Here is a 26262-nt window from a genome sequence, read left to right on the forward strand (position 1 = left end):
TTTGTCATTCACTCATTCGTTCATTCTTTTTTATTATCCATTCATTCTTTGTTTTTAATTACTTCCCGCTTTTAGCAAAGTCTAAATGTAAACCAGATTTAGGTGAAGAGACATTAACAGGATGAAACTTAAGCAAAATCTCTTAAAAAATAGAAATACAGTAATTTCTTCACTTTCTTTTTATCTTTTCTTTCTTTATTTTAGTTACATTCCGCATTTAGCGAACGTAAAGTTACATTACGCAATTTGGCGAACGTAAAGTTACATTCCGCAGTACACGAAATGATGATTTTTTAATCACTTTAACCCATTTCATAATTTATAGTTTATATTTTATTTATAATAAATTTATTTTTTCACAGGAAACATTCCAGCACGAACCAACAATTATATATAATCTAGATTTGAATTTTATTGTAGTATTAAGATGAAATACTATAACTTAGTGCTTTCAAATGTGCCTTCACATGTTTAGGTGTAAAAGTGCAATATGTATTCAAATGTTTCCACCGTAGATTTGATATTCTATACACAATGTAGACTTATAATTAATATGGGAAGTGATGAAAAAAAATTAAGTTCTAAAAATTTACATATATATTAATAATCATTCTACGTGATAAATTTGAAGTACCAATATTAAAAGGTATATTATGTCTGTTACTTTAACATATTTGCCATAAGACTATTAATTGTACAAGTATTGCCATAGTTAAAATAAAACAATCACTTTCCCATATAACGTTTATTTAGAGTTAGATAAATTAATAAGATAAAATATGTAGCGACACTCATTAAAAAGTACAAGTGCCTAAATACACAAAAAAACCTAAAATTATAATATATTCAGATGATTTTTTAAAGCATGATTTATTGTATAATGAAAATGTGAAATTTTTAACTGTGATTATTTTTGAAGTGTTAATATAGATGAATTATGGTATAGTATTTATTAAGCATTCCATATGCTACCACAAGACTGGAAAATAGCCGATTTGGTGTCATTCCATATAGTGTTTTATAATACAGTATTTGAAACATTCCTGAATTAAACATATTTTATGAACATTTAACATATAAATTATGAAATATATTTTATAGTACAATTTATTGGTACATACAGAATTATTATGAGTGCCTTTTTCATGCCGCTTAGTAAATGACTTGTGTTATGCCTTACCAAATAAAATAAAGTTATAAAATATAAATGTTTTTTATTCTAACCTCTACCTAGTATATTATGGTACTTTTTCTATCAAAATGAAATGGTTACACAAACAAATTATATTATTGAAAAAAATATATAAACTTCTTTCTACATTGATTTGATATTGAAGTTCATATGAAAAAAATCTAAACTTAGGGTCAACAGCAAAATTCTAGATATTAAATACGAAAACATTTTTTATTGTATTATGGGTCAATAACCAGTTTTTCATTTATTACATAAAAAAATATTAGTTTTATTACTATTATAAGTAAAAAAGATTTTACACTATGTTATACAGTACAAAAAATTACGTAAATGTTATCTGGGTGGCTAGTATATGTTCCTCTTCCTTGCTGGGTTGGGTTAACTAACATGGTGGTTGATCTTATTGTTCCATGTAATTTAGCTGTTCTTCTGATTTGATATTTTTAAAATTCTTGTGTATATTGCGAATTCACATTTTTTTATTTAGTTAACGAAGAGATGTTCTTTAAGTTTAGTGGGTTTGTGTTCAGGAAAATTTACATCTGCTATCCTATGCAGGACAGCGTGAAACTCATTATGATAAGTAGTTTTAAACAAATGCCGTATTGAACTAAAAATATTTATAAATGTTAGTCTTGAATTTTAAAATTATTTTCCTAGTGTTTCTTTCTACTTCCTGAAAATATTAGCTTTCTATGCTTTTTAAATTTTTGGCTTTGATGAATTTCTTCATCACTATCCGAAAAATCTTGAGGAAGATCTACATTAAATTTTCATTTAAATGTTTGCTCATATTTTTCATTGTATTTTTTGCTCAATTTGTGAGAACTCGCTTTTTTCCCTTGATCTACAAGATATAAAGCTATATTTTTTTAAACGAGGTTGTAATGGAAGCCTTTCAGCGTCATTTACTCGTGTAAACAATACTTCCAGGCATTTTCTATAGTTTTTATTCTTTACAGCAGATTTCACCAGGTCTTTATTTTGAGAATATGGCTTGAGTTGCAAAGGCGTAAGCCATGCTCTGCTTACTTCAGATGCATCGAAAAAAATGACGTGGTAATGCGTCTGCAAATGTAAAGCAATAATTTAGTAATATTTCTTTTTATATTCTTAGAGAATTTAGTGTTTAAGATATTTTTAGACAAAGTATATTGTGTGGCTTTTGTAACACAAAACTTATTTAAATAAAATTAATTTGTCAATTAGAGATTAAATCAGAAAGAAGTAATATAAAAAATAATAATATAGCTATAATTTAAAAGAATACTTTACAGCTTGTCAAATACATATTTGATATTAATAAAAAAAACTCACAGGTATATCAGAGAAGCTGAAGCAGCTATCTAAGCAGTAATATTGTTCTATATCTGGACAATCATCCACCATGGCTGGCCACCACGGCCATCCACCAAGCCTGACCAGTACGATGGAACCAGCTGCATATTCACCATACAATATATCTGCTGTATCTCTTATTGATATTGGTATTTCAGGGACAGAACATTCTTTAAAGAAATATCTGTAAACATTGTATAAGTAGAATGTATAATATGGCATGCACCTAATATATGCATAGCAATAGCTTTTTCTTATTTTTTTTATTTCTGGGTGCTTAGTTCTTATAAATTGTATATAATTAATTATATTTAAAATAAAATATTTATGAATAAACATGAAAATATATATATATATGTTAGATAAAAATGATGATAAGTAGTAGTTTTAAAAAAATGGCAGTTACCACTGAAAAATCCGTATTGAACTAAAAAAATGATATTATGTTAGTCTTGAATTTTAAAATTATTTTCCTAATGTTTCTTTTCACTTAATAGGAAAATTAGATTTGTATGCTTTTTAAATTTTTGGCTTCGATAAATTTCTTCATCACTTCCCTGAAAAATCTTCAGGAAGATCTACATTAAACTTTCTTTTAAATGTTTGCTCATATTTTTCATTGTATTTTCTGCTCAATTTGAGAGCTGGCTATTTTTCCCTTGTATCTTGTAATAAAGATATATTTTTTAAAAACGAGGTTGTAATGGAAGATTTTCAGCATCATTTGCTTGTGTAAACAGTACTTCCAGGCGTTTTCTATACTTTTTATTCATTACAGCAGATTTCACCAGGTCTTTATTTTGAGAATATGGCTTGAGTTGCAAAGGAGTGAGGCATGCTCCGCTTAATTCAGATGCATCGTAAAAAACGACGTGGTAATGTGTCTGCAATTGTAAAACAATAATTTAGTATTTTTTTTTATATACTTAAAGAACTTAGTGTTTAAGATATTTTTAGACATATAGTATACTAGCGGACGTGGACGCAGCTACGCCTTCTTGAACTATGCCAATATTTATTAAATATATTTATGAAATTATTTTTATAAATATAAGCCATTAAAATAAGCAAAAAACAATAATAAGTGGAGATTTGTTATTAAAAAAAAATAGCTGAATAATTGAAATGAACAAAAAAAAGAAGTAAAAGTAACGAAAGGAAATTCTTAATATAAGAAAAAGTAAATTCCGAGCGCGCGTACAGAGATCCCTACTCTAACTAAACATTTTTCTATATTACTTAAATAGAATAATTTTTCACGAACAACATCATATAAAATTGTTATATGTATTATAAAAAATATTTTGTGAAACTTTCTTTGTTTCTTTTTCTTTTAACTTCTCCTTGTATCCCGCACACAGCAGGGTAGACAGAAGGGAACCTAGTCGAATCTGGCGAATTCTGGAGGGATTCAAGGATTCAACGCCGCGCTTCGCACCAGAGCGAAGAAATGGAAATATAAAAATAAATAAATATGTGTAATTCCTCGAGTGGAATCGGATCGAACCCACAACCGTCGCGTTACAGTCACATCCTTGTGCCGCTGCGCCATAAACCTAATTTTCTATTTTAGTGAAGCCGCCGCATTAAACTGTAATTGGATTACTATTTTCAATATTAACCTAAATTACTTTTATGAAAAAATATTTATTGTAGAATTACACTTATGTGTGTTATTGTAGTATTTTGGACTATAGTCCATAATACATACGCCCCATCTTTGTTTTTAACAAAATGAGCAATGGTAGCGAAATAAATTTTAACGGCATCGTCGCATAAAGGTAATAAAATAAGAGGATGATTTATACCGCTAATTTCGAAGTAACACTAAATTTAACGTTAAGATTTAACGCAAAATTAACCTTATTATAACGTTATTATTCCGTTAAGTTACCGAGTATCGCTACCAAATTGTAACGATACTAAGGTATATACTATTCCCATATGGATATGGAATTACCGTTAATTTAAATATGAATTGGTAACGTTAACAAGCCCTGGCTTGAACTACGTGATTATTCATTTAATAAACAGAATTGACAGTCAAACGTGGTGATGTCAATGAAAAATTTAATTTACTCGTTCAGAAACAGCCTTAAATGTTAAATTATTGATTTGGGTAATAATTTATAATATTCTTTGTAACATAACTGTGATGATTGCATATTACAAAAATGGAATCGAATAATCCAATATTGAAATCGAATCCAAATAAATATATCATAATAAATTTTCATTACTTGCTTTATAATATCTATACACTTACTTGATAAAATCTAGCTTTCCTGTAAAAGACGGTCGCCATATCTTCAGCACGTGTTTTAACAAACTTAGTACCTACCTACATCTTCAATATTTTTTGAAGATATTCTATAAATACAGGATACCACTTAACTTAAAGTGCATCTTAATCATAAAAATATTAATTCGTAATATACACAAGAATTTTAAAGATATCAAATCAGAAGAAAAGCTAAATTATATGGAACAACAAGATCAACCGCCCCCACCGCCGCTGCTTGGAAAGGAAGAGGAACATCAAAAATCAAGAAACATATACTAGCAACTCAGAACCCAGATAACATTGTTGCCATTGAGAGAAGTCAAATATAATAAAATAAACAAAAAAGTAAAATGTGAAAAACGATATTAATATTATAATACTCTTATTCATTGTATAATTCTTGTTGTCTAATATTCATCAGCAGATAAATTTAATTCATTATAATTAAGAAAGCAAGCATTTTTAATTCTGCTTTAGCAACACACTATTTGTTAAGTACAAAATTGCAGCATTATAACTTAATTGTCCACTATGTCTAGAAATCTTATTACAACATTATATTTCTGTATAAGATATACAAATTATGGTTGGTACATAAAATTATAATAATAAATATTATAATAATAAATTCACACGTGGTGAATTTCATACAAAATGCAGCAAAAACTATAATTGCTCGTATTTTTAGATTGCGTTGTCTTTTCATTTGTAAATCTGGTTATTTGATATTAATTTCAGCTTAATATATCCTATATTTCATCTTGAAATAAGCAGTCTAGAGACACATAAAAAAAGACGAACAACGAAATAATATTAGGATTAAGTTTTTTTTGTACGTAACTCTAAAAAATTTACTACGTGAACGTCGAAAGCCTCGAAATTGAAAATGGTGATATAACAATGATTTATAATATTTTGGTTAGATATTTGCATTTTAACTTGATTTTCTTAATAAATATAAAAGTACTTGTATTATTTTTAATGAATTTCTTGTATTTTGCTGTTTTTTTTTAGTGCCATAATATACTGTTTTTTGCCTTCCCGAGGTTGGCAACACTGCTGGTGGAAATAAGTAAATGTGTTCTGTACCCTGACTGTGACAGATGTCACATTAATTAAACAGCAAGCCCCGACCCCCGCCCGAGCGACATTTTATTTTCACGTTATTTTTAGTATACAATTCGCAAGCGCAAGGTTTATTAATATCTTTATTATAAAGGAATTATAAGAGTATTAAAATAAAATTTAGAAAAACTGTTAATATTGAATTGTAACAGTTTATAAATAAGTAATATAAGCATGAACCTCAGTATATTTTTATTATCGTTGTTGTTGTTTATAATCAGTCAAGTAAACTCGTTACCTTACGACGGTAAAGTTGGTTTTTTAATTGACATATATTGTAAGATAACATACGTGTATTGAATTTATATGATAATTTGATGGCTTTTTTCAGTCCATTGGTTAAGTGGGCCTGCTGTTATTGAACGTGATATTCAGCCTCTGAAACAGACTGTTGATATATATTGCTACAGTGGGACACCTAAAAATTTGTTTACATTATGGCAGACAGTTAAAGTAAGTGTAATTTATAATTACAATAAGAATTCATTGGTTATATTTTATACTTATGTTAATTCATTTTTTACTTAACCATATCAGTTCCATATAAAATTAAAAAACGATGAGTTTAGCCAATATTTGGGTGATAACCCAGAGCAAGTATACAAAGACTACAAAGAAGATAGCTATGGCTGGGCTGTGGTTAACCCTTTCCAAAAGAAATCTTACAAAACAGTATCACTGGACCTTTTTACACCAACATGTATGGCAATTAATACTAAGCAAAAACATAGTATTGAATTACACATTCAAAGTAAGTAGCATTTTTTAACCTAATATAAATGACCAATACAAACAGTTATAGATCAATCATTACAATTAACTTTTTGTACTCTAATTTTGAAATGCCAATTTTCATGCAAATCGTTTAGTTTTCTTATATGGGCTTGTTTACTATAATTCAATATATTTTGCTTATACTTTTAATAATATAGAAAAGTACTTAAGGACAGGGAACATAGTGTTAATGCACTGTTCCCCACAAACTATCCATTTAACAACAATATAAATTATGTTATTATTTCAAGGAATCGATTTATGGAGAGTCGTCATGATGGCTACTGGCATAGCATTGATATACGCTTCTCGCAGCTTATGTGCTAACCCTGTATTCTTTTACATTTGCGGTATTGTCATTGGGGTATCCGCTTCATTTATGGTACTTGTGTATTATGTAAGCAAATTTTTGCCAAGGGTAAGTTTTTTATTATTTTATTTAATTAACAATTACGGTGTTGTGCCTCTGCCTACCCTGCAGTGTGCGGGATACAGCATGAAGCTGATTTTTTTATTTTCATTAAAAATTACCTTTAAGATAATATGGCTTTGCTCACATACAAATATAAATGAGTAAGAGTTGTGTTAGATAGATGAAACAAATTTGTTCATTTTGTTTCAATTTTAACCATCTGTTTCTGAGTTTACAGTGTTCAACAAATTAAACTTTTAATATTTTTTACTAAAACATTTATTTAAACACACTGTAAATAAATATTATGTTTTTATTTTCTGGTTTATCTATAATACTATCTACAAAGCATGTTAAAGGAGACAAAAGAGCAAAGAGACTACATGTAAAAAAATTAAAACTAATACTTGAATATATTTACAGAAAACATTAACATATGGTATATTAATTGGGGGCTGGACAGTTGGTGTGTATTTATTTCAACAAGTATGGGAAAATTTAAGAAGCATTGCAACAAGCTACCAAGCTTATATATTCTGGTATACTTTTGTAGTGGGTTTTGTCAGTTTCATAGTGTGCTATAGAATTGGACCACCAAAGAATGAAAGGAGCAAGAACATTGTTATGTGGACCTTGCAGGTAATATTTTGTCATTTTTATACTAGCAACAGTTTCATAGTGTCTTTGACTGAAAGATCTCTATTAGAGATAAGATCACCTTTTGCCTAACCATTTTGTTAATCTTTTTGGTTAATAGTTAATACTACAGACATAATACAGAAGAAACTCGATTTACCAGACTAATTGTTGTCATTGATCATTTGGATTATTGAAAATCCTCGTTTGCCTTGTCCTTTTTCCATAAAAAAAAAATCCGGATAATCCAATCCATAAAGAAAAGCAGTTTTGTGCATATGTAGCACAAAATTGCTATATGTCTATTAAAAGCAACAAGTACGTATCAACGAAAATCAACGATTATTAAGAAATTATTAACATTTTCTAACATATGATTTATACACATATAATTTACATACACATAAAATCTTAGGTTTCATTGTAAAAGGAATCTGTATAACCGAGGGCCGGATAATCGAGTTTCTACTGTAGTGAGTTCTTATTACATTATTAGTTATAAGTATATTTATCATATAATAACCATTGTGGTGCAGTGGGATAGCATCTGAGTATTGGTATTTAACAACGATTTAATGTTGTGAAAATTGGGTGGTATATTGTTTTTTATATTTTATACCTACATGTATTATATTATGTATACTTACATGTATATTGTGCATCTTTTTATAAAAAGAATATAAAATATCTTATAAAAATATTAGCAGTTTATATTTTTTATTATGAGAAATAGATAAAGTTATAATTATACAACTTTATTTTTTTTTTATTCCAGGGAATAGGCGTATTTGTGGTTTTCTTTAGCAGCCAGTATCAAGAGGCGTCGGCGGCTGTCACTGTAATCACACTTTGCACTAAATATTTTCCAAGATCTCTTCTCTACTCTATACAAGGTTATTGGTAATAAAGCTTTCCATTGTTTTGCTTGGAATATTTTATATATTTTTTTATTATTATTTTGTTTGGATTATTCTATTGTATGTGAGGATTTAACTTGATGTAAGTTTTCTTAAAGTTTGTTGGAAGAGATGAGTGTTGTGTCCTGCTATGTTTTTTTTTTATATATTTTTTTCGATAAGTATAACAATATATATATGATATAATCTCTATAAAAAGATTTATCCAAAATATTACTACCCTTGAAAAAAAAAGTGTTAACCATTTATATAGAAAGTACATTATTTTCTCTAAAATTATGCAATATTTAAAACATCACACGAAAAGACATTGCCAACTCACTCTACACTAATGCAATGACTAACAAAATAGACAGTATAATAGGGTAAGAAGGAGACTTTGATTTCAGTTATAAAGTTTTTTCAATAGAGGTGCAAGCAAGTGAAGTACCCTCCTACATACGGGATACCACGTGAAGCTAAAGGAAGAAAAATATAAAGTCATATTAAGTACTAAACAAAGAAATAAATATAATATACCATTTCCAGGCTCCGCAAGTTCCCGCCGAAACCGCGTCTACTAACCAACGAGGAGTATTACGAGCAAGGCGCGCGGGAGACCAAGCACGCGCTCGACAGCCTCCGGCGGTACTGCGAGAGCCCCGACTGCAAACAGTGGAGCATTATGTTGAAATTACACGATTCTAAAAGGTTTGTGGTATATGTATAATTATTTAGTAAGATTAAATAACTCTTTGCCTATCCTGTTATTTTTTTTTCCAGCTTCACGCTGTATCCCACAGACGGCAGGGTAGGCAGAGGGAACCTAGTGTTAAGACACTCCGTTCCCCACTTTCTGCCCAATTCTGGGAGTTATACCACTCCACACACAATGCCTCATTGTGTGTGGAGTGGTATAACTCAACGTCGCACTTTGCCTCGACATCAGAGCGAAAAAATGGAAATATAAACATAAATAAATATTTCACTTCCTCGAGTGGGGATCGAACCCACAACCGTCGCGTTCAATACATCCTTGTGCCGCTGCACCACGACGGCCTCCTGTCCTCTTAAATCCTGTTAAATATATGACAATAATGATGATCGACGATGATTTTTGACCCCTGTAAAAAGTATGGGGGATAGTTGTTGAGACACTTCTTTATATACTTACCACTACTTTTTGGGACTACTTACATAATTTTTAGAACAATAACTATTCAATCGGAAAAAAAAATAATGCATTAATAGGCTTTATAAGTGAATATGTTTGTTTTTTTTTTGTCGCCTTTTTCGTATCATCGGCTTTCAAAACACAATGATTCTAAAAGAGTACTAAGAACTTTAATAAAAAAGATTTTAAAAATCAGATTCGCAAGTTTCGTCGAGGGCAACTCCCACCTTAGCGACGACGAGGTCATGGACTACGAGTCCTACGCTTTCTCCATGGAACAAGCGAAGCCAGTCGCCAACTCCACCAGGAACATGGAGATATCTGACGACGACGACTCGGTGTACGGCGACGATGACTGAACTAGTAGGTACTGTTAAACCAGGGAAAGTGGGACCTCCATAAGTGAGATACATCTATTATTAAGACTGCATTGATGTTCTTGTACTTTATCGTGGAATTACCTCTGTTAATGAGTCAAGCTTGTTTAAAATAGATATGATTTTAAGGATTTTTTCGATATTTAATTCTGTAATTAGGACTCAATAGGTTAATTTCCTTTATAAATAAGATATTTTGCCAGGATGGACAAGTAAATAAATTAAAATCTCTTTAAATGATACCTATCCTTTGACTCTTGAGGTTCCAATGAACCAGGTGTCACTGTATATTAAACACATACATTTTACTATGGCCTTCGTGGTGCCGTATACGCGGCGGCCGTGGTTCCCACTCGAGAAAATTAATTATTTAATATTTTCATTTCTTCGCACTGAGATAAAACGCGGCGTTGAATACTGCCATTCGACAGTCTATGTCTCAAAAATTCGGTGGCGCCTGGAGAACGAGGTGTTTTAACACTAGGTATTAGGTTCTCTTTATGACTTTCTATATCTTACTATAATATGCGGGATACAACGTGAAACAACTACAATAGGAATAATAAAATATATGTATACTTACTATTGACATGTTTTATGTAGAAAATGTATAAAGAAAGTAAAATATAAGATAAATGCGATGGATATTGAAATGTATAATGGTGTTTCACTAAATGATTATGATTTAGTTTTTAAATTTGGGGAATAAGTTTATTTGTTTTTAACATTGTTGTTGCTTGCTCAATAATTTGATAAAGAAATAAAAAGTTTAAGGACTTATTAATTATTTGATTCAATAAAATATTCTAACAAATGTCTAACATTATAACAATGTTAAAGTTGTGTGCCTTGATAATTAAAATATGCAAATTGTGGGAACTATATAATTATATATTTTTTCATGAATTTCAGTACGATATATGTAATAATACTAACAGATTTATGTAAAACATGCAGCTTTTTATTTTTGTCCTATATAAATATGATCTCAACTTGCGTTTTTTCTTATGTGCTTTTCATTCTTAAATAAACTTTTATCTTTATTTATTTTGTTACTTGTATAAATATGGCGAACAGAAGTTATAAATGTGGGAAGCCAAGCTAACTAGTTTTAGGCCATTAAATACATATAATATCATAATTAATCAATGATTTCCATTAAAAAGTATAAGTATTCGACTCCTCGGAGGAATCATTTATATTATTGATATTTGTTTTTACTTCACCCTTTAGGAGACAAAATGCAGCGTTAAGTTCTGCATTTCAAAACGCAATGTCTCGAAAGTTACAGATGCCTAGGAAAACTAGGTTTTCTCTGCCTACCATGCTATGAGTTTTTTATTATTATCCTCTATTCTCATTAATTGTAAAGTTGTAAAGAAGTTGGAAAAAATTTCTAACAAACTATTGTAAGGGAAATAAAAATGGCACTTTGGTTAGTAATTATTTATTTTCTATACTTATGTCATAAACCTTTTATTTAGTTTAGCACCTGTTCTAAATAAATATTTGTGTGTTCTTTTTTGTTTCTATGAATTATATAAAAAAAATAAAGATTTTATAAAATATCTAATTGTATTATTATTTTTATAATAATAACTATATGGCACTTTTACAAGGTATATTAACTAATATAGCAAATTTTTAGTAGCAAGCCTTGTTTTGTTAGAAAGTAAATTACATTTATCTTTTAAATATAAAGTGAGATTATAATATTAATTGTAACATAATTTTTAGATTTTAGTAATACTTTAAGGCCTCACATTTAATGTTAAAAAACATAATTATCAATAAAGTTAATTAAAATTTTAAAAAGTACAAAAGTTTAAGAGCGAGCTCGGCTAGCTTTCTTGCTCTTATCGAGAGTTTGTGGAGGCGGGGGTGGTTTGGCGGACATGTGACGACTGTACAACCTGTAAAAATTATCATTTTATAAATAAGGTCTGTGTTTAATTTAAATAAGGGACATTTGATTATTTTTATTTCCTTGCTCAGTTACCAATTAAAGCAATACTTAACATGTAATATCTCTATAATTTTAACACTAGATAGAATTTTCTTATTATCTTCACATATTTTCCTTGGAAAGCAGGATTTGATGTCAAGTTTTTTTTCTTAAAATATTAAGAAAAATGAAATAATCTTTTGTTCTTCATTGCAGTATAAACAGAGGTAAAGAGAGGATGGCAGAACCCAATGACGCAGTTCACGTCACCAAAGCAAAAAATATTTTATATATGTATATATTCAAAATGAATTACTATTTATATATAAAACATTTTCGAGTCAAAATCGAACCCACTATCGCAATGTTTTACAGTCAGCCATTGCACAATAGAATATATATATATACATTTGTTATATAACTATTATAACAACTTACACTCTATAAGTTTCTGATCGTAAATAGTCCAGAACATGAGATGGTCCAAGCTTGAGTTGATCTTCAATGGGTGGCACCCAGAAGTTGCCTTCTAACCTTAGTACTGATTTATTACTGGCTAGATCTAAAGAACCTGTAAACAATATTTTTTAAATTAAAAGAATTATTTGATGTAATTTTTTTTATGTTGAGCCAAAAAAACATTAACACTTTTCACTGCATAAGTGGCAGATAGTGGGCTTATTACACTCAGCTCCCCACGCATGTGCAATTTTCGAAATAATGCATGGTAAATAGATGAACTTTATGCTTCAATACACTACACACAGTATATATACTGCAGCCCTCCAGAAGAAAAGCATGAAGCTAAAATTAAGTGTTACCGATTTCTGGTGGTAGGACAACAAGACGATTTCCTTGTAGGTGAAGCTCTCTGAGTCTAGACAGCTGTCCTAACTCTCTTGGCACCTCTATCAGATCATTTTCGCGCATGGACAGCTGAAAATAATTATTTATTTTTTTAGTTTCAGACCCAGTGTAGAGACACTTATTGTCTATATTAAAGACATTACATGCTAAATGGCAGAACATAACAGCATGCTTTATTTTCCCAAAGAGAATTGAAAATAATTTATTGATCTTCAGACTTCTTATTAAAGACCTTAATAATTCATTGCCGCAAGTGGGTATTGAATACACAATCATTTTGTTTATAGCAATATTTTCCCACTGTTACTTATTTTACTATTTAATTTAGTTTTTTTTACAAGTACATATTTAGATATACTAGTCTCTTCAATTTAAGTGTAGTGTGTTTCATTTAATAGGAAAAAGAGTGACCCACTTGAATCATAACAACAGTTTTCCTTATAAGTATGTGAATGTTAATATTTTGATTAATATATGTATATATCAAAAAGTAAAATAAAATTAATTAACATACAATTTGTAAGTTCTTCAGATTTCCTATTTCAGGAGGAAGAAATTCGAAATCATTGTCACCCAAATACAATGCTCGAAGACTTTCTATAAATAAGAAATAATTAATGTAATTTAGCTTGATAGTCAAGAAAATAAATAGTAAAAGTTTATTGGGAGCAAAATTATGTACAAAAACTATTCTTAGTCTGACTGTATGTACACAGGAGAATGTATTATTTTCAATTTCTCACCCTGGTAAGAAGACAAAATGTAGAGCTGAGTTCTACCACTCAAGACAATGCCTTGAAAATTTAGCAGTGGCTGATAAACAAGTGTCTAAAATTAGCTCTCCATAGTCTACCTGCAATATGTGGGATAAAATGTAAGGATAAACAAAACTAACCCATCATGAAAAAGTTTCCAGGCAAAGTTTGCTCTTTCAGATTATTATATGTCAGGTCCAGAATTTCCAAGACAGGGAATGCTCCAAAACCTCTTGGTAAAGTATATAGTCTGTTGAGTGATACATTTAAAATGCGAAGTTTAGGCAAAGATGATAGACTAACTGGCAACTCCTCGATATGATTATTAGCAAGATTAAGTATTTCCAAATTAATAAGATTTGCCAAACCAGCAGGAACTGTTTGTAATTTATTATGGCTTAACGTCAAACGTGTTATATTTTCAAGAGTAACTGAAAAAAATAATTATAAAACATTAAAAAATTGTGAAACATGGGTGCAGTTACAAATTAATATTAGATCATCCCTATAAATGGAATGTTATGATAAACAATATTTCACATTTCAACATTTTTACAATTCGATATTTTCAATATATTCATTAATGAACGTATTTTATATAGTAAATTAAAAATAAGCAAACATAAACATTAAAAAACTAAAACTTTTAGCCAGGTGCACTCACGAAACTTGTTTTTAACAAAAATGGGAATACTAGTTTTTTTTATAAATTAGCTACTTACATAAGCCAGGTATTTCTTCGAGGCTAGAAATGCCTTTATCCACTAAGTCAATCTCGGGATTGTTTATTTCTTTTGCTTCTTCAATAACTTTTTTTGCTTTCGACATTTTGCCAGTGTTTGGAATACAGGAAACTGGCGGAGGGTGACTCATTTTACGCAAGCGTATATGCGATTATTAAAAATATTAGGAATTTTAGCCAATAAGAAGAGATTGTAACCTCTTCACTTTGATTTGGTTGGTGGAAATAAGAGCAAAAAGTATAAGGATTACACAGAGAATCATTTATAATGTCATGTACAGATAATAAAATAATAGAAACGAAATATTTTTATAATAATATTAATGTGTCAATTATTGGAGTATTTGGGAAACGAAGTTAATTATTTGATAAATAATTAAAAAGTAATTTTATTTATTGCTGAGCATTTTATTTATATTTATAATGAATAGATGGCCCTAACTTTCAGCACTATGATATATGAACAAAACTATAAGCTATAAAAAGAAAATACTTAAAATTAAATATAACTTATAACTCTCAATCCCAATATTATTTATAAAATAAGACTTTCAGATTTCATATATTCATTATTTAAATTGTATTTCTTATATTGATATCAAAGTTGTTTTCGGGCAGGTTGTCATATTCATATGGCATGTTCTCTGTCAAATTTCTTTATAGACAGGAGTTTATTTATTATAAAAATTGTCTCAAAAGCAGCCGCATTAATCATAGTATCAAAAAACTAAACATAGTAATATAGAAATAAAAACGAAAATCTTTACTCTAAACCTGTAAAATATATACATGATCTCTAATTAATACAAAAAATCAATCTACATCATTGAAAATGGTGGCACTGGACGCAGATATGAACAGGGATGACGACTGCGACAATATTGGGCTTGGATGTGCCTTAGAGCACTTTTCTGAGGTTGAAGAAGTGTTATCTATGATCGACAATGTGAAAAATATATATAACACTCCAACTTTTGAAGTTGAATATGACAAATTGTATAATATTCTAAAACAATACTATGAACAGCCTCACCTACTTGATCCACATTTAGACAAATTGTTGGCTAAATTTATGAACATAATCAAAGACAAAGATGCATCATTTGAGTTAAAACATGCAACTTTTAATTATATGTATCAAATTATAAGAGTTAGAGGCTACAAAGTAGTTGTAAGACATCTTCCTCATGAGGTAACAAAGAAAACTTAATAATCACTGACATAAATTTTTTTACACTTATCTAAATTTCATCATAATACTATAGGTTTCAGATCTGCTAACAGTCCTCACCTACCTAGAAGCTCAAGATCCAAATGATAAAGAGACATGGAGGAGCAGATTTGTGCTCTTGCTCTGGCTATCCATTGTAGTTATTATTCCATTCCATATGAGTCGACTAGATGGCTTTGCACCTGAACAACCAGGTAAATAATATTATTTTGTAAATAACTATTTTATTCTTATATGCTTGTTATAACTTATTTTGTCGCTAGCATATTTGTAAGGAGATTTTAACAAAGGGTCTAGCCCAATAAACGTGGGAAAGCTGCACTGGCTTCTAATAAATTATTTTAAAATGCTTATATTGCTTTTTATCAAAAATAGCAATATATAATTTTTTTTGTCCTTAATTCTTACACTAAATTAGATAACTCCCAAGGGAGGTAACAACCTTTAAGATTATTTTTTAACAGAATTTTCAGACCATTATAAATCTAAAAAAATGAAATCAATTTTTTGAAGGTGTTTTTATGTTCAACCCTATAAATTGTTTTCCTCATATATATTATGCATATATTAGTTAGCAATCTATTCTATAAGTTACAAAGAAATCTAAAAAGTGGAACTTCTTAAAATAAAAAAAGTTGCAAAAATCTCCCTACAGAGATGCTAGCAAATATATTGCAATAATTTGTAAACACCGTATGAGAATTTTGACAAAGCCCAATGAAAATGTATGGCCTAGTTGGTCAGAGTGCTTGACGGCTGTGCTTTGATGGTTTCCAAGAGTCGCTGGTTCAAATTCTGCTACATTCTAAATTTTTATATTTTTTCTAAAATGTAAAAAATATATATATGAGAAAATGTATCTTATTTAAAAGTTTAAAGAATGTTTAAGAATACTTCACAAGGGCCCACATTTAATATTTAATGGTTACTAGATCTAATATATATTTATTTAAGGTACTTCTGGTTCTTCTAAGAAACTAACAGTAATGGAGAGAATATTCAATATTTGCAAAACCTATGCTATGAGTAAGGACAGTTGTGGTGAAGCTTGTGCTTACTTAGCATCAAAATTTTTAATAAGGTTTGATTTTTATTTGTGTTAAAAAAATATACAAAAAAGAAATAAAATACCTTATTTATAGACATTATTGTGGTGCCAATGGCCAAATAGCCATTGTATGTACAGTCATATATAATGGTTGTAGGTCCAATTTTCAATTGGGGGAAATGAATTATTTTTGTTTGCCTGGTTTAGGAAGGTAAAGTTCAGTATTGAGTTGAACTCTACATGCTATGTTTCAAATTCTGGTGGAAAGAGTATAACATATTGAAAAACACTGAATAGTAAATATTGTCAACCTATCTTGCTATATGGAAGATGATGTGATACTGAAGAAATTTCATTTTTTAGGACTGATGTAAAAGAACTTTACATGAGATCATTCTTTGACTGGGCCTGTGACCTACATTCCAATTTGCAAGAAGAGAACACTATACACTATGGTGTGTTAGCCGCCGTAGCTGCAGTACTGAAGCATGGGAAGAGAGATGATTTGTTACCATTCACTCCGAAACTACTTGAATGGGTTACAACACAAAATTATAAACAGCATAATGCTATGTTAGTGAGGAAATACGGCGTCAAGATTGTACAGAGAATAGGTAAGGAATTATTATTAAAAGGTAGTCTTAGTTTATTTTTAAAGGTAATTCAATGCTTTTTGTTTTTCGTGCATAACAGGGTAGGAAATGTCAAGTGTTAAGTGTCTATAGACAAACTGCACTATGTAAGACATAATTTTTTTAATTCTTTATTTTTAAAAAAGTAAATTTAAATTGTAAGAATCTATGTCATATTTTATGATTAAATTTATTACTACATAGAAAATACTTACTAGAAATAATTTATAACTGTCACGTAATGAAATTTATCACATTTGGCTTGAGGCCAGTCATAATTTTTTACAGCTACATGCTATATCTATATGCTATCTATATCCCACATATAACAGCATAGACAGAGGGTGTTAAGGTACTTCGCACCCCACTTTTCGAATCCTGGAGGCATTGCGTGTTGAATCGCGGAACTCCATACCGAGATTTGCCTCGTTACCAAAGTGAGGAAATGAAAATTTAAATTATTTCATTTCCTCGATTGTGAATCGAACCTACAACCTCTCTCGTTTATAGTCACACGTATGCAGCACGCAGCACGATTTTGAATGAAATACCCAATTATCCATTACAGGTTTAACCTTCCTCCGTCCACGCGTAGTGTCATGGCGGTACACACGAGGCTCGCGTTCGTTAGCCGTTACTCTAGGAGCAACAGCTGCGGCCGGCGATACCGAACCTGTTAACACTCCAATGGATGACGACGACCAGGATATACCACAGGAGGTGGATAAATTGTAGAGATTAGATAAAATATATGTTTATTACTGAATCTATGATTCAAGTATTTTATTATTATATACACAATAAATACATAAATCAGCTTTACACTGTGTCCCACACACAACTAGGTAGGCAGAGGGAACCTAGTGTTAAGACACTCCATATTCCAGAAAGTGTGTTGTGTGGCATTCTATCATCTATAAGTTTTTGTGCAATAAAAATATGGAAAAATAAAAATAAATATATATAAATGAGAATAAATTAATTTTATCATCTGTTGTAGGTGGAGGAAGTAGTAGAGCTGCTTCTCTGTTCTCTCCGCGACGAGGACACAGTGGTGCGGTGGTCGGCGGCCAAGGGCGTGGGCCGCATAGGCGCACGCCTGCCCGCACCCGCCGCCGCCGACGTGTGTGACTGCGTGCTCGCGCTCTTCGCGCGCAACGAGAGGGAGGCGGCGTGGCACGGGGGGTGCATGGCGCTTGCGGAGTTGGGTGAGGATTTGTGTTTGTTGAAATCTATCTCCACGACGCAATCACGGATCATTAATTATACTTTTCTAAAAACTTCAAAACAATATTTTTCTATTTTTCTGTCTGTTGTTTTGTGACATTGCATAACAATATATTTTTTGAATGGAATATACATGTCTTATTTCATATATTAGCTAACCAATTGGTGACAACACCATATTATGTTCTCAGGTCGTCGCGGCCTCATCTCCCCAGCGCAGCTGGGACCCGCCATCCGGTGCGCGTGCGCGGCCCTAGCGCGCGACGAGGCGCGCTCGGCTGGCGGCGGCGGAGGTGGGGGACGCGCGGCGCGGGACGCCGCCTGCCACGCCGCCTGGGCCATCGCTCGCGCCTACGATGCGCTCGCGCTGCGGGGACACGCGTGTGCGCTCGCCTGTGCGCTGGTCGCCACTGCGTGTTTTGATAGGGAGGTGCGTGTTGTGTAATACGGTCGACGAGTAGTAGCCGCCATGGAGAAGACTGGATATAGCTAGTCAGATTAGATTTTAGATCTTTTCTTACTTTTGATCATTTTCCTTCCTAGCGATTAGAGAAATACAATTCTAAATATTGTTTTACATATTGCGAGTAGACAAATACAATTCTACTTTTTTTTATTGTTATAATGTGTTTAAAAAGCCATCGCGGCACAGTGAGACAGTGTTATACTATAATTGCGATGATTGATGATATTACACTTAAAGGATTTTTTGTCAATTACCACATAAATCAATTAAAAATAAATTACATATATAATAAATTATATTCAATACATTTTATATTACAGATAAACTGTCGTCGCGCTGCATCTGCTGCCTTCCAAGAGAACGTCGGCCGCCATGGCCTTTTCCCACACGGCATTGATGTATTAACAGCAGCAGATTTTCAATCTGTCGGACCTCGAAATCACGCCTACCTCGTAGTAGCACCATACGTGGCCTCCTTCCCTGAGTATACGAAGCCATTAATAGATCACCTGGTAGAACTGAAGCTGGAACATTGGGACTGTGCTATAAGGGAGCTGGCAGCAAAAGCTTTGAATAAGTTGACTGATAAAGTTAGTTAGTGTGATATTTTATAAAGTCAAATTTATAAAAAAGTTCTTGTAATATATCTATAAATTAATATATAATTCATCCATTTAGACCAAGCATACATTGAGAAATGCCTAAGTGGGCGAGAAATATACACGAAGGAGAATCTATTACTATGTTCTATTTGCTGGATAAAATTATGTAAAAAGTCATGTCTGATTTCTTTTACCTACCCAATTATTTCTATGCCTCTTGTGAATTATAAAAACCATTATATACTTGAAATAAAAAAAACATGATAAATAAAATATTTTTACGTTTATATTTCATACTGTATTCACAATAATATGTTCCAGATGCCAGAATACGTAGCGTGTGAAGTGTTACCCAAGTTAATTAAAAAGACTGAATCCATAGATCTGAATGTACGACACGGCGCCATACTTGGCATTGGTGAAAGTATACATGCATTGTCTCAAACTATTTTACCTGATGGTAAGTTATATTAGTTGTGTGTGGTAAGTTATGTATGGTAGTTATAGTTAAATAGATTATGATTATTATTTTGAGGCTGTCGTGGCGCGGGAGCACAGAGTGTGACTGTAAAACCGACTGGTTGTGGGTTCGATCCCCCACTCGAGGGGATGAAATATTTATTTAATTTTATATTTCCATTTCTTAGATCTGGTGTCGAGGCAAAGTGCGGTGTTGAGTTCTAGCACTCAACACGCAGTGCTTCCAGAATTCGGCAGAAAGTGGGGCACGGAGTGTTTTAACACTAGGTTCCCTCTGCCTACCCTGCCATGTGCGGGATATGGTGTGAAGTGAAAAAAAAATGTTTTTTAAAGCACTAGACAGAGGAAACGTAGTGTTAAGACACTGTTCGAGACACTATAGGTTGAGTGGCAGAATTCAACGCTCATTTCATTCATTCCCTCAAGTAGGCAACGGATCCACAGCTGCTGTGATTTTGTCAAACTCTGTGTCGTTATGCCATGGCCCTCTCCAATAACTACTAAATATTACATCTTTCCTTCTCCCGAGTGCGAGTTATTGCGTCACAATTTTTATGTAAAATATGTAGTTAGAATAGAGTAAGAAAGAGTCTCGACATTAAGTTCTTTCTGCCTATTCTGCTATTAGTGAGATAGCGTGAAGTTAAACAAATAAATAATCTTCTTTAACTAGGTAACAAAGGCTCCACCCTAATAACTAGTCCGCTGTGGGCGGAAGTGCGAGCAATAGCGTGGTCGTTGCGCGCGCGGCAACAGTTGCGCGGTCTGGGCGGTGAGCTCATGCGCCAGGCCGCCTGCCACGCCGCCGGCAGACTGGCAATGGCCGCCGCGCCGCTACACGGGGAACACGTCGGTATGTTATGTCACACAACTTGTGTTGATGAATCTTGGGCTTCTAACTGCATTTTGGCCTAGAGATAAATTAGAAGTAATATTTTACTTTTGATCAAAAACATTTTTGTATAGATGAATGGCTGAACCTAGTTGAAGAATGCTTAGCACACGAAGTCCAAGTAATAAGGGAGAAGGCCATCGAAGCTCTACCTCATATATTTGAACAGTACCTTAAAGACGACAACCTGCAATATGGTGATGTCAATGCTAAACAGAAAAGGATGCAACTATTAGAGAAATACTGTGAACAGTTAGAAAATACTAGTGTTAATGGACTGTTCTTGAGGATGGGATATGCCAGAGCTATTGGTAAGTAACTATATTATACATTTTTGGCATAAAACCAAACCATGTCGCTTCTCATCAATGTATAATATAAGAATATAAATATATCCACATTATTTTAAAATAGGAAGCCGTCCGTCGTGGCACAGTGGAACAGAGTCAGATTGTAATGACTGGGTGGGTTAAATTCTTACTCAGGGTATTAAATTATTTTCATTTCCCTCGCTCTGGTACCAAGGCAAAGCACAGTGTTGAAGTGCTCAACTCAACAATTAATATTTCGTAAATTGAATGGTGCGTGGGAAAGTCTTAATACTTGAAGCTAAAAAAATATAAGTAAAAAATAATAATTTCAGGTTCTCTACCAAAGTTCGTGCTACAATCACAAATCAAGCTAGTCGTCGACTCTCTAATCTCATGTACCAAAGTGACAGAGGCCACTCAAAAGTGGGCTGAGTCACGTCGAGATGCTGTCCTGGGTCTGACCGATGTCTGTCGTGTATTAGGACTTGGTAACGGGTTCATTAACCACGTGGAAGATATAAGGGAGGCTTTATTAGAGTGTTTGGAAGAGTATACGGTGGACATGCGTGGTGATATCGGAGCATGGGTCAGGGAAGCTAGTATGACAGGTTAGTTCAGCTTAGTATGTATACTAATATTTTATAAGCTAAATAGTTGCAGGCCGTCATGCCGCAGGGGCGCAACCGTGTGAACTTTCAGGCAAAAAGTAATGTCTCGAAAATTCGGCGGAAGGTGAGGAACCGAGTGTCTTAATACTAGATAACCTTTATTTACCCTGCTATATGCGGAATACAGCGTAAACCTGAAATAAAAAAATGATATAAGATATTGTAAATCTACAAATCCACTAAAAAGTGTGAATTAGTAATGTAAAATAATAAATTTAAAATACATAAATGTTTTCAATATCTTCAACGTATTTTGATGTAATTTATTAAAATATATTTATTAATAATAGATAATGAAGAATGGAGTGTCTAGGTTAAGTCTGTCTGTCCTACTGTGGTAGGTCAGGCCTAAAACTAAAAATGATATAATATATCAGCACTATTAATGCCTAATATATCAGGTTTACTGTCACTATCACGTCAGTGCGCCTCAGAAGCGCCAGAGTTAAACACCGCCAGCGCTATATCAGCGTTGGCGCGCGGCCTCGCGCAACACGCCGTAGAGAAGATAGACAGGACTCGAGCGCACGCCGGACGAGTGTTTACTTCTATGCTACATAAGTGAGTTGGCATACACATATTCACTAACATTTTTTTCTTTCTTTTTATAACGTTTGATATCATTAAGTCAGCACACCGCGATCAATTCCCACTCGGGGCGTTTTCAATTATTTTCTTATCCTCATTCTAGTAGCAAGTCAAATAGGGGCGTTGAGTCCTACCACTCAAGACGCAATATGGGATTCTCAAGAATGGAGTGAATCTTCATACTAGGTTCCGTTTCTCCACCTTGTTGTATGCTTTATACAAAATAAAAAAAATTTTCTTCCATCACTCGTGGCCGCCATTAAGTTAGTCTTTGTAAATGTTTACGTATTGTTCATTTGGAAAAAAAATAATCAATAGTAAGGAAAATATTAATATCAAATTTCAGCTCAATCTCTACAGCTAACTTAGGGCGCTACGATTAGTTGAACGTAATGTGTACTCGTATAATATAACCTGAGTATTAAATGTATTAGTAAAAACAATTCGTTCTATAAAATGCATGGTTTAACTAATGACATACACAATATAATTACAGTGATCCTCCCATAAACAATATACCTCACCATGAAGAGTTAAAACGTATCTTTCCTCAAGCGGCCTGTGAAACTGAATCAGACGTTAACAACGAGGGTAGTGCGGGTTCAAATCTCAGTGAAAGCTCAGGCGTGGTACTATGGCTGTTCCCAGGACACACCATGCCTCGATTTGTTCAGTTGTTAGCTTTCCCCGCGTATAGATACCATGTTATTAAAGGATTGGTGGTCAGTGGTGGGGAATTAACTGAAAGTTTGGTAAGATTGCTTCTTAATATATATGTACTATTTTTTGTATTGTTATTATTATTTTTTCCTTAATTGAACCCCTACCTGCTACGTGTGCTACTTACAACACCCTTGCGCTACTAGCCCACGACGGCTATTTTTTATTCGTTAGTAAAAAAGGGTTCCGATTTCCCTTATTTGTTTAATTTTACATTTTTTTCAGGTTAAACATACAACGCAATCTCTATACTCATATCTAAATTCCTTACATGACGACCTCGATACGTTGAGGAGTATTTGTGATACAATTGTCCAGGTCTTCGCTGATAACATCCACGTTAAGAGAATAACGGGACCTATTTTTAATTTTTTGGATAGGCTTTTGAGTTCTGGTATGTGCTTTTTTTGTTCTTAATTTATTATAGCTTTTGTGGAATTTTGTAATTTTTTTTAAGTATATTTTTTTAGTACCTAGTACAAAATAGTTTTATCTGGTGTAAATGACATTTGTTCATGTGTGTTGTATTGTAATGTAATAACAGTATCTTTTGTTTGCACATTATATCTCGCATATAGCAACAAATCTAGTGTTAAAACACTGCGCCCCACTTTTCCATCAACTTTCGGGACATTGCTTGTACTCAACAAGTGGAACCCAACGTCGCTCTTTGTCTTATTAATATGGCTAGAAAATGAGATACTATGCATGCCCGAGTAACAATCGAACTCACAGACTGCGCCACGACAGCTTCAATGGATGTTTTACATATAACTCACTAACTCATTTCTCAGTATTCTCATTTCTTTAGTAATTCATAGTGAACTATCGCTTTTTTTATTAATATTATTTTGCAGGTTCCATTTCGCCCATCTTGGAAGATTCCGAATCTACATTTGCGAAGGACATATTAAAATATTTACAACTGGAACTAAGAGGCGGGAAAAATATATACAAGTTATTGGATTCCATCAATGTGTTGTGTCAACTTATTCAAGTGAGCTTTGTTGCTAATTGTTTTTTTAAATGATAAAATATATTTACATTATAAAATATATTGAAAGTCGTTTTCTAGCTCCACACCTTGTCCTGCATTGTCTTACAGACCATAAGTTTTTTCAACTTTTCTATAAAAGTATTTTGTTTTTATTTGTTATTTAAATAAGGCTTATAGTTAAATAATTATCTCTAGGTATTTAATTCTGAGAAGAAATGAAAATTGTTCATTACCCCGAGTGGGGATTGAATCTACTATGATAGTTTTAGTAACAAAACAAAGCATGGTGTAACACTCAACATACTGACTCCGCATTAGGGCGTGCGTGGGGAATGAAGTGCCTCAACACTGTTTCCTCTGTTTAATCTTCTATTTTTGTGGGATAGAGCGTGACAGTAATAAAGTATATATTTTATCAGGTGCGAGGCGTGTGGGCGGCGGCAATGGGGCAGCTGGCCATCTACATCTGCTACGGCGACCGCTACGTGCGTCGCTGCGCCGCCGCGCGCCTGTACGAGGCGCTCGCGCTCTACGGCGACGCCTGCCTCTCACCCGACCGCCTCGACCAGGTACACCGCTCGTCACCTCCGCGTCGTGTCTGCCGCCCTGGTATACACGCGCTGCGACTCGCCGCCCTGCTACCCGGATCATCGACGAGACGCGTCCTCCCAGAAATTAACTGTAGATTAGAAAGATAGATAAGATGGCTTGCACAGACTTGATTTCACTTACCAAGTACAGAATGTGTAAAAAAAAGTTCAAAAAGCTTAACTCCAGGCCAGGGGATGTAGGCTTGTCGACCGTACTATACCTGCCATCTCCGCAGTATCATTAGGCTACTTTTGATTACTCAATTAGGGGTATTAGGGGTACTAGGATTTATGAGTAAAAAAACGGCAAAACGGAGGCGAAGCTGTGAGTGGACTGCTAGTACTTAATAAAATCACTCAATATCCCACCTTGGCCGACACTGCGAGAGGCTAAGCGGTGGCGGAAGCCATCTAGGTACGTCGCTGAGTTAAGAATAGAGGGTGACCATGAACGGCCAGTTCAGAGTGCCTCCGCTGAACTCCTGCTGTTCAGGTACCAAGTACGCGCCGCGCCCTTTCTATATCTAAGCTTTGTTGACTCTAAATAAAATGACGTTTTTAATGAATTTAAATGTGCGGCTGTGTTACTGTATATTTTTTAGCCATTGTGACAGCATAGCGGAGAGGACTTTGCATGTAGCGTCAGAACTCTCCGTCATCATATTTTGCTTATTTCCATCGACTAAGAATCAAACTCACTGCCTTCCCATTTACAGTAGATGCTGTGCCTTCTGTGAAATATTCGACTTTATTTGACATATTATTTTATTTATTCACAGGTAATGACAATTCTAGCTGAAACTGACTGGGAGAAAGACGTATCAGAACTGAGGCCGATACGGAATCAAATTTGCGACCTCATGGAGATCAAGCGGCCCGTCATGAAGCAAAAGGCACCTTAATATCTGTGATTTATTCAATTAAAATTATATCTTTATTCGCTTAAATGCTACAATTAATTATATGTTGCTTAGTGCCTTTACTAAGATATAGTATATTATTTATTTAACAATATTAAAGTGCGCATAATTTTTTATATTACTTGATGAAATGTTTGAGATTTGTGTATGGGCTATATATATTATGTGTTTACATATCTTAACGAAGCGATAATAAAATACTTATTCTTATAAAGATTGTTTTATTTAAGAGCTTAAATTCGAGACCAGTCGTGGTGCAGGGACAGAAGCGACAACACGACAGGTTGTGGGTTCGATTCCCTCTCGAAGAAATGAAATGATTAATATTTTCATTTCCTCCTTAAAGCTAAAAAAACACATAGTAATTCCT

The 26262-nt window shown here is 32.8% G+C and overlaps 5 protein-coding genes across 8 annotated transcripts in view; 3 read left to right on the forward strand and 2 right to left on the reverse strand.

Moving 5' to 3' along the window:
* Positions 1-1208, forward strand: part of jar (Myosin heavy chain 95F jaguar) — a 42431-nt gene extending 41223 nt beyond the window's left edge. For all 3 annotated transcript variants that reach the window (XM_085186751.1, XM_085186753.1, XM_085186752.1), the window contains one exon: positions 363-1208. The gene's annotated coding sequence lies outside the window, so the exon portion shown is untranslated. The remainder of the gene's footprint in view (positions 1-362) is intronic.
* Positions 1209-1386: 178 nt separating this feature from the next.
* On the reverse strand, positions 1387-5090 carry LOC146538056 (uncharacterized). Of its 2 annotated transcripts, none has more exons than XM_085186755.1 (4): positions 4800-5090; positions 2940-3417; positions 2513-2717; positions 1387-2263 (listed from the first exon to the last, which is right to left on the reverse strand). In XM_085186755.1, exons 1-2 carry the CDS (start codon positions 4836-4838, stop codon positions 3220-3222), a joined length of 237 nt encoding a protein of 78 aa, XP_085042881.1. In that variant the 5' UTR covers positions 4839-5090; the 3' UTR covers positions 1387-2263; positions 2513-2717; positions 2940-3219. The 2 variants fall into 2 exon arrangements, with proteins under 2 accessions (XP_085042881.1, XP_085042880.1); XM_085186754.1 differs by having other exon boundaries at positions 4800-5054.
* Positions 5091-5965: 875 nt separating this feature from the next.
* Positions 5966-11779, forward strand: Nemp (Nuclear envelope integral membrane protein). The gene is made up of 8 exons (XM_085187530.1): positions 5966-6189; positions 6274-6395; positions 6480-6693; positions 6968-7134; positions 7552-7767; positions 8540-8664; positions 9210-9371; positions 10031-11779. The coding sequence occupies exons 1-8, from the start codon at positions 6117-6119 to the stop codon at positions 10191-10193; spliced, it is 1242 nt and encodes a 413-aa protein (XP_085043656.1). The 5' UTR covers positions 5966-6116; the 3' UTR covers positions 10194-11779.
* On the reverse strand, positions 11643-14734 carry ics (ras suppressor protein 1). Its single transcript, XM_085187531.1, has 6 exons — positions 14501-14734; positions 13919-14209; positions 13538-13620; positions 12978-13092; positions 12595-12727; positions 11643-12124 (listed from the first exon to the last, which is right to left on the reverse strand). The coding sequence occupies exons 1-6, from the start codon at positions 14649-14651 to the stop codon at positions 12037-12039; spliced, it is 861 nt and encodes a 286-aa protein (XP_085043657.1). The 5' UTR covers positions 14652-14734; the 3' UTR covers positions 11643-12036.
* Positions 14735-15211: 477 nt separating this feature from the next.
* On the forward strand, positions 15212-26106 carry Tbcd (tubulin folding cofactor D). The gene is made up of 18 exons (XM_085187529.1): positions 15212-15712; positions 15786-15945; positions 16706-16832; positions 17163-17413; positions 18000-18151; positions 18432-18639; positions 18850-19088; positions 19445-19714; positions 20048-20186; positions 20880-21059; positions 21173-21409; positions 21742-22017; positions 22479-22638; positions 23162-23417; positions 23611-23779; positions 24243-24382; positions 24802-24951; positions 25752-26106. The coding sequence occupies exons 1-18, from the start codon at positions 15353-15355 to the stop codon at positions 25872-25874; spliced, it is 3597 nt and encodes a 1198-aa protein (XP_085043655.1). The 5' UTR covers positions 15212-15352; the 3' UTR covers positions 25875-26106.
* Positions 26107-26262: the final 156 nt, after the last annotated feature.

This window comes from Heliconius melpomene, chromosome 6 (assembly GCF_056956725.1).
Source record: "Heliconius melpomene rosina isolate 202511_hmr_F chromosome 6, ASM5695672v1, whole genome shotgun sequence".
Classification (NCBI taxonomy): Eukaryota; Metazoa; Arthropoda; class Insecta; order Lepidoptera; family Nymphalidae; genus Heliconius; species Heliconius melpomene.

What these genes read in the sequence shown, in the direction of transcription:
- LOC146538056 (XM_085186754.1), bottom strand. Translation starts at nt 2,584, where the DNA reads ATGGTGGATGATTGTCCAGATATAGAACAATATTACTGCTTAGATAGC. An exon ending in TCAGCTTCTCTGATATACCT is followed by an intron (nt 2,264 to 2,512) that starts GTGAGTTTTTTT and finishes TTACATTTGCAG; the next exon opens with ACGCATTACCACGTCATTTT.
- ics (XM_085187531.1), bottom strand. Translation starts at nt 14,651, where the DNA reads ATGAGTCACCCTCCGCCAGTTTCCTGTATTCCAAACACTGGCAAAATG. An exon ending in CGAAGAAATACCTGGCTTAT is followed by an intron (nt 14,210 to 14,500) that starts GTAAGTAGCTAA and finishes TATTTTTTTCAG; the next exon opens with TTACTCTTGAAAATATAACA. An exon ending in ATCTGAAGAACTTACAAATT is followed by an intron (nt 13,093 to 13,537) that starts GTATGTTAATTA and finishes AATTATTTTCAG; the next exon opens with CTGTCCATGCGCGAAAATGA.
- Nemp (XM_085187530.1), top strand. Translation starts at nt 6,117, where the DNA reads ATGAACCTCAGTATATTTTTATTATCGTTGTTGTTGTTTATAATCAGT. An exon ending in TACTCTATACAAGGTTATTG is followed by an intron (nt 8,665 to 9,209) that starts GTAATAAAGCTT and finishes TACCATTTCCAG; the next exon opens with GCTCCGCAAGTTCCCGCCGA. An exon ending in AAATTACACGATTCTAAAAG is followed by an intron (nt 9,372 to 10,030) that starts GTTTGTGGTATA and finishes TTTAAAAATCAG; the next exon opens with ATTCGCAAGTTTCGTCGAGG.
- Tbcd (XM_085187529.1), top strand. Translation starts at nt 15,353, where the DNA reads ATGGTGGCACTGGACGCAGATATGAACAGGGATGACGACTGCGACAAT. An exon ending in CATGGCGCTTGCGGAGTTGG is followed by an intron (nt 18,640 to 18,849) that starts GTGAGGATTTGT and finishes TTATGTTCTCAG; the next exon opens with GTCGTCGCGGCCTCATCTCC. An exon ending in GGATAGGCTTTTGAGTTCTG is followed by an intron (nt 23,780 to 24,242) that starts GTATGTGCTTTT and finishes ATTATTTTGCAG; the next exon opens with GTTCCATTTCGCCCATCTTG.